At 35.4% G+C, this 8,019-nt stretch overlaps 1 protein-coding gene across 1 annotated transcript; it reads left to right on the forward strand.

Annotated features, from left to right (window-relative positions):
- Nucleotides 1-5,723: 5,723 nt before the first annotated feature.
- On the forward strand, nucleotides 5,724-7,662 carry LOC105202093. Its single transcript, XM_011170479.3, has 2 exons — nucleotides 5,724-6,443; nucleotides 6,708-7,662. The coding sequence occupies exons 1-2, from the start codon at nucleotides 6,419-6,421 to the stop codon at nucleotides 7,541-7,543; spliced, it is 861 nt and encodes a 286-aa protein (XP_011168781.1). The 5' UTR covers nucleotides 5,724-6,418; the 3' UTR covers nucleotides 7,544-7,662.
- Nucleotides 7,663-8,019: the final 357 nt, after the last annotated feature.

Raw genomic sequence — 8,019 nt, forward strand, 5'->3', positions numbered from 1 at the left:
CGCCGCCGCCGCCGCCGCCGCCGCTCCGCGCTGTCGATCGCGCCGGCGATCGCCTCTCTCTCGCGCGCGCGGCCAACAGTCCGCCCTCCTCTCTCTTTTCACTTCTCCGCCTTTGTGTCGTATATACATGTATATACGCTGTATCACGAGTAGTGGTGTATGAATGCGCGCGCGCGCGCCGATCCTCATCCCTCCTTTCTTACCCGTCCTATCTTTTTCCCTCTCTCCTTCCTTTCTCTCTCTCTCTCTCTCCCTCTGTCGCTCTCTCACTCTCGTTTGCTCCTTCTTTTACGCTCTCCCGTTGCGTTCGACTCCACTCCGTAATGTCACTTCGACAAGCGGCGAAGGCGTTCGTATCGAGCACATGACGCGCGAACGCAAAAAATCGAAGCGTAGGGTTGTCGCGGCAGGGACACGCCGTGATTTTAAGGGTTGATCCGTTAGATCGCCCAACCCACATCGCCGGTGTATGGCGAAACGGATTGCGATAATCCAAATATTATTTCGCGTCTTCGTGTTTTCATGTTTTCATCGCGGTGAATAATCGGTTGGAAGAGCCGTTAGATTTATCTCATTTTACAAATAAGTGTATTATTACTATGGCGTATGTATTTCTCATCGATTGATGATTAAATTGATGCCTGCTAATAATTTAATTATTATTACGTTATTATCGAATAATATATTTGTGAATACTAATATAACTCTATTAATTATTACATTATTACCGAATAGTCAACAACCATACGTGAATATTTAGATACAAATCACACGCTTCAAATATGTCCATAATATGTGCATGCAAATTCATATATTAATCCTAGCACGTGCTATTATCACTGAATGATATTTATAATATAAATTTAATGATATTTTTTAAATATTTACTGATATTTATAATCAAAAATATCTATAATTTCGTTAAATATTTCCATGTAATCCAGAGCTTTACAAATATGCATGATCTAATTATAAATTTAAAAGAGAAAAAGAATAAGCATTCGATTAAATTCAATCTGCCAGTATCACGTCAAATTTATGTTTAATTAAAGTTAAAGTATTTATGACTCTATACGTACAATATACATATATATCGCACACAGCACATTTTACCTAAGGACATCCTTCCTTTCTAAGCACTAATGTTCCTACAATATTATGCAAATATAATTAAAAATTAATATTGTATATTCACTTTATACAATATTCGTGGTATATTATTTCAATACTCGTGGAATATTATGAAAATGCCCTACAAATATTATTTTTGTTCAAAAATTAATGTAAATTATTATACATAAAATATTCGTAATCTTTATAATTATTACATTTAAAAGTTATAATATTCCTAAATATTGAAAATATTAAAGTAAATATTATTTACTTGTCATATAATATTCATCCCATATAATATCAGGCGTGGTCATAAAATCACTTTTTATTAATATTAAATAATATTTCAAGAATATTATTTAATATAAAATAATATTGCAGCGGTTATAAAATTTGAACGTCTCGTGAATGTTCCTGGAAGGTCTGTGCTGTATGGATATGACCTGGAAATCCGTGATGTGCAGAACAATCTCATTACGAGCAAGTCTTTACTATTTGAAAGACCTAGATCTACTTAAAATGGGTAACTTCCATGACACCACGTTTGGGATTTAACTTAGCGCTCGTTATGAGAATTACCGATTGCTCCGTTTCATCCCTTATTCTCCCGAACTTATCTCAGCTGAATGATACGCACGTATATTTTCCGTCTTCCCTGAACTGCCCTCCACGTCCGTTGTGAAAACTAAATGTTATACGCCTGCGTGGGTGTTATTATGCCCTCCCTTCTGTAATTTACATGCGCTCTGTTCTAGACGACTCGCGAAATGGTCTGCTTCCTGCCCTCTCGGCACTCGTAATCACGACAAAGTCTATCTGCAATGATGCACGCGCTGAAACGTTCACCGCGCACCGTGCATTATACTCCGTGCAAGAATATACGACGAGATAGAAATCGCGATATATTGTTCTTCTCAACTCTCAATAAATTTTGTAGAAGCCAACAGTGGCATGGAATACACCCATACAGCACAGAATATTCCAGCAACGTTGCAACAATATTTTCAATGTTTTTGCAATATTGCTGAAATGTTCTGTGCTGTATGAGCATACATAGAATTATTTTAAATACAAAGCACGTTATAATATAAAACATGTAATAATATATAATATTATTTTTTTACATGTTATTGTTACAAGAAATTAATTATCATTGGATTATCAGTGATGTAATAATCAACAGCAAATAATTATGCTGAGCAAATATTTGGATACATAGCACTGAATATGTTCCAATGTGTTTGCAAATTTATTTAATAATATAACTGTCAAATATATATAACGCAATTAAAATTGAGAAAAAGCTAATAACGGTTATTAGAGCTCAAATAATGATAATTTATGTAATTTTATGTACATTTTCTAGTTCTACTAACCGCATACTATTGCGATCGGTTTTTAAATGCATTGATTATTAAATTGATTATTAATCTAGTATATTACTTTTCTGGTCTAATTTAAGAGCTGTGCTTCAAGATCGATATTAACGCAATTCGACGAATTAGAAAATTACAAAATCACATATAAATTATTATTTGAACACCAAGAGTCGCTATGGCCTTTGTTGGCCTTTTCTCGATTTTAGTTGCAACTTTATGTTTAAAACGGTCGTGTATAAAATTTGTTAATAGATTTCTTGTTTCATATCTTGATTTCTTGTTACATTTCAGATAATTTCAAATAAAGTTATAAAACTCAACAGAATAGACTAGAATAGAATAGATTTTTTTCTCTTCAGCGTGTGTTATAAACCTTAATAAAATTAGTTTAATATTGGAGGCGCGATACAGATATTTTTCTCGTGCAGGTCCTGTCCTTGGATTTTACGTTCAATTCTGACGTGTGACACAAGCGGGACTTAAAACTATCGTGGAATGTTCAACGTTTAAATGTTTGAAGCTCGAAAGGTATTCGATATCCTCGAAGGGAAAGTAAATCGGCGTGTAGTCTCTGTGTATTGGAATCGATGCCTTTCCATGGTCGCGTAACAACGCAATGTCGTCGACTGGAAAGCTAAGCCGAGTCCCCAAACCGACCAAACCGCTACATTACAACTCAGTTGATAATTCATTATATTAAACTCTATTATATTAATAATTAATCACTGTTATATATTGTTATTGATTAAGAATGATTCAAGTTATATGAACTTTGGAAAATTCTGATCTTTGTGCAAATCTTTGTAGTAATTGTAAAACAAACGTTTTTCTTTTTTTAAATAAAATATATGACTGAGTAAATTGTAGCAATTCAACTTTTTTCACATTTATTATTTCTGAAATGTTTGGAGAACTTCAACTTTGATTTTTGCACAAAGCGAAATCCTCCTTTTGTGAAGTAAATCTTTCCTTTAGCAAACGTAAGGAAATCGATCAGTCTTTATTGCACCTTATTAATTATGATTGTTTCATGAAACCCCCATTACTTAGCTATAACTTTTGCGTATAAAACTATATCGGTTATTATTAAATAAGCACTTTCAGCTTTTGTGGGTTACAATATGGCGACACGCTTCGTGCCTCTCGGTAGCAATAAAATGCTTTATTGTCGACGTTAACGTCACGTCGCTCCTTTCCTTATTCCAGTTCCGTATTCAGTTCGGCAATTGTCCGAGGGATGTTAAAGGAGCGCATAATTATCGGTAAGAACGGTGAAAGGTTCGTCTTGATGGCAACGTGATTATCTACGGCTAGTCGTTACATCGGCCACGATTATTCCCCTTGCGTGATGCGATCGCCCGCGTTACATTGACGAAAGACTTTCGCATAATCCTTATTCCTGGTCTCGTTACGATTGTACAGGGAAACGTAACGGGCGCCGCAGTCACTCGAATAAGAATAACGATTACGCGTATTCTCGTATTAAATCACGTCGCGCCACGAGGCGCGATTATTGCAAACGTTGCGTATCGTTTAGGAAATTTCTCTAAACGTTAGATTGCAGAATCCACTTTAAACGATCTATAATTTGCGTCAGAGAATTCAAAGGATTGAATTCCGTTTATGACATTAGTACGTGCCGTGTAATATAGAAAACATTTGAATAGGAAGTATTTTTTATATATTAAATAGTATAATAAATATATATGTAAAGTATATGTATTAAAAATTAATTCAATTTAATTAAATTAATTAAATATACATTGAATTAAATATGTTAAAAAATATACAAAATACACGTTAAAAATGTACACATGTAACCAGGAGATAAATAAAACTCATATTATTACATATATCATGGCATGCAAAGTTACAAGATCTATCGACGCGAGTAAATCATTTAAAGCAAACTTGATCCAATTGATGTGCATTAAAAAAAAATCAAAAAACTATACGACGGAAATTATTCGATAGAGTTATCGTTTGGCAGATGCATGTTTATCTTCACTACTACGGCGGCTGTATCGGTGCATCGGAATCCCGCTAGCTCCGTTCTGCGACATAGCATAAAAGTTGTCATAAACCGCGAACGGTACGCGCGTTCTTACGCATCCGTACGTCACATTTCCGTAAATCGCTTATACCGCAATTCTGCGCGTTTTCCGAACGCGTTGCGGCAAAATCATTTCACGCCCGTAAAGAACTTATTAGCGCGCATTCCGGGCGAGCGGTCCGGCTCAGCCGGAACGAAAGTATCGATACATTGACTGATTTTGCAACGAGGCGAAAAATATAGGGAGTATGAAATTCTTATATGAAATTAGCTATATATATATGTACGTCGAGGAATCTCCGTCCATCGTGCCTCTACTTAACGTAAGTAATGATTCTCATTTGATTGCGTCACGAGACATGTGGGCACATTACGAAGATATTACGTAATCAAGTACATAAGTAAAAAAGTTCACTTATGGTAGAATGCAAAATGTAAATTAGTTAAGAATGTGAAGTAAAAGACTTTTAATTATAATTATAAATAATGCATAAAAATATTTACATAAGATTTGTCTTTGTGTAACAATTAATATATTATACAATTTAAGGTAGTTTTTATTTATAGAATGAAAGAAAGAGAGAGAGAGAGAGAGAATCATCATTTATCATCTTTCAAGCGCTTAAATATAAATTGATACACTATCATAAATAAATGAAACAATGAGCTGAGCCATGTAACTGTTGGGGATAGGAAGAAGACATGTCAGTAAGATAAAAATAAATAAATTGAATAAAATTTATATATGCAAGTCTATGTATTAATACAAATATATAAAGCGCGCGCCTGTAAATAAAAATCTATATATAAATGCGTAAAAAAATATAGTTACAATGACAAAAAATACTTTAATAGTTTAAGTACAAAAAAAAAAAGAAAAAAAGAAGAATTAAAATTAAGAATTATCAGATAACAAATAATAACAAAATTTTACTCGTCTGAAGCTAAGGTGACGTTACGTATGTCAAGTGGAATTTTGTTCTAAAGTTCGCTAGCATAACTTTTTAAGAAATCTTTATAAAATTAAGTATGATATAATGGAGTATGACATTAATAAGTGACACAATAAGTGAGAAAGAGAGATAGAAAAAGACGGAATTATTGGTGATGCAAATTATAAGGAGAGAAAGATACTCATTGGTTAATGAAAATTAAAAATTGCATCTGATTCGGTCAGTCTCGCATAATTGTCTCGCATATTTCACTTCCCCGCGGACTTGACGAAAAATAATTTTAACTAGTATATATGCGATATCTAAAGCCCAGAGTTCAATCCAAACGTTTAAAGATAAATTTAATCATGTTTGTTAATAACGTAATCGGTCTATTAGATAAGTACAATTCGAAGAATTGCACGTTTGCGGAGTTGCGTCTTTTCACAAGGCATGTGTCTTATTAGAAAGTATTCTCGCTAAAGAGGTTTAACTCAAAAACTAGTTAACCCGGCAACAAGTTTCCATTTGAAGTGAAACGGTTTCGACGTGCGGTTTGCGCAAACCAGTACGCGTCCGTCTGCGCGACATGATTCTTTGCGATCCCTAGCGTTTTTTCGTTGAACTTCGAAGGCGTTCGCATGTAGCGTCTGCTCCGGTTCGGAATGCGTTCGAAACTCGTGCAGGATGATCGACACAATACGGCGAACTCGTGCGGCTGTTAGTTTCGCGAGCAATCCGACAGGCGGGCGAACATAACCGCTGGTAGTTCACGACACGTACGGAACCAGTTCTACCTCGAAACCGGTTTGGAACTAGTTCCCTTCGGTTTTTCGGCTTTCTGCAAGAGCGGTGGGCAGCCGACATCCACGAATAGCACTCCAACTGCATTACTTGGCACGATCACAACGTTGTTGGTGTGCTGATTTCTGAACGATATCATGGATGATAATAAGGAGCCGAAAGGTAAGAGAATCACTTCGAATAAGGTTAGTTTCGAGTCTATTCGATATTTTCGATTTGTTCGCACTTGTCTGCACAGTCTTACGAGTTTCTGTTTTTGTCGATTCGAGTTAATTTAGAGAATTGGATAAAAATATAATTTTATTATGAAAATAATAATTCTTTAATTTTCGTAATCGCTGAATAACTTGATGACCTTCATATAAATATAACGAGTAGTATCGTCTAATCTCATTTACTTATCATGTTAATTATTATTTTTAATAGAAGACAAAATCGATGGTCACATGGAAGTCAAAGTAGAGCCGACTCTTCAATGTTACGTCGAGGAGGAACATGAGAATAATTTTTCGATTTTGGAGAGTACCAATGTAATGCCGTCAAGCATCGATGCGAGCGCATTGCAACTGTGGACCAGCAAGGCCACCGCGTGTTTGATTAGCCAGTATAAAAAATATCGATCGCTGGTCGGACAATCGACGCAGATCAGAAGTCTGCGGGAGATGTTTGAGATGGTATCAATAGAGATGCAGCACAACGGATTCTTCTTTAGTCCGCAGAAATGCGAGAACAAGTGGCGAGTTCTTGAACGCAAATATAAGAATCTCGTGTTCCGTGAGCGGCTGAAAAAACCGGGCAGGATGCGACACTACGGACAATGGGAGCACAAACGCGCCTTAGACGAAATCTTCAATGAGAAGAAAAAGCACGTGTATTTGGAGGTGAACGATCAGCAGCCACCAAGCGGAGCAGCGAGATATCCCTTCAGACTGCAGAAGCACGGCTGCGATAAAGGCAACGACTCGCCTGATGATCGGCAAAGCGAGGATCCTCTGGCAACCGCGAGCAACGAGAAAGACAGTGATATGTCGGATTACAAACAAATCTTGACCACGTCGTTTGAAAGATTTATGGAGCAAATGATGAAGAATTTCGAAAAGGCTGAAAAGAATAAGGAGAAACGACACAAAGAGAAAATGGCCTTAAAGAATAAAAAATTGGAGCTGAAGAAGCAGCTTGTCAAGCTGAAAGAACAAAAAATGGAATTGCAAAGATGCCAAATAATTGCTGCCGCACAGAGTTTCCATTCCAATATTAATTGACGAGTTTGATTTTACAATCCAGACATGAATATAATTTATATCTGCATGTATATCGAATTAATTGTAAAATTTATATCTGTTTGTTGTAAATTGAATAAAAAAATCATTATTTTCTTTAATAGTACAATTGTGTAATTAATAACACACATTAAAACTGTAGTTTTCGTAAGATTCTCGTTTTATTTTTGACACAGTACAACACTTTTTTTTATCGTCGTTTTAAATGTGTACTTTATGTCAGCATCTTCAGATGGCAATACATGCTGAAAGTCACGTTGGAGTGAATGTTATAATTCAAAACGTTGTGCTAAATAGCATAGGCTGATTGCATTTTTTATTTAATTAAAAAAAAACATGAGTACATTTATTCAAGAAGTATGCTATTAAAAATTAATAATTCTGAATAAAAATTTCTTAATAAAATGCTCAATGGAACGATAGTCGATTGTCGATAATAATAATGAACACGCATCGAT

The sequence above is a fragment of the Solenopsis invicta genome, chromosome 1 (genome assembly GCF_016802725.1).
Source record: "Solenopsis invicta isolate M01_SB chromosome 1, UNIL_Sinv_3.0, whole genome shotgun sequence".
Lineage (NCBI taxonomy): Eukaryota > Metazoa > Arthropoda > Insecta > Hymenoptera > Formicidae > Solenopsis > Solenopsis invicta.

What these genes read in the sequence shown, in the direction of transcription:
- LOC105202093 (XM_011170479.3), top strand. Translation starts at nt 6,419, where the DNA reads ATGGATGATAATAAGGAGCCGAAAG. An exon ending in TGATAATAAGGAGCCGAAAG is followed by an intron (nt 6,444 to 6,707) that starts GTAAGAGAATCA and finishes TATTTTTAATAG; the next exon opens with AAGACAAAATCGATGGTCAC.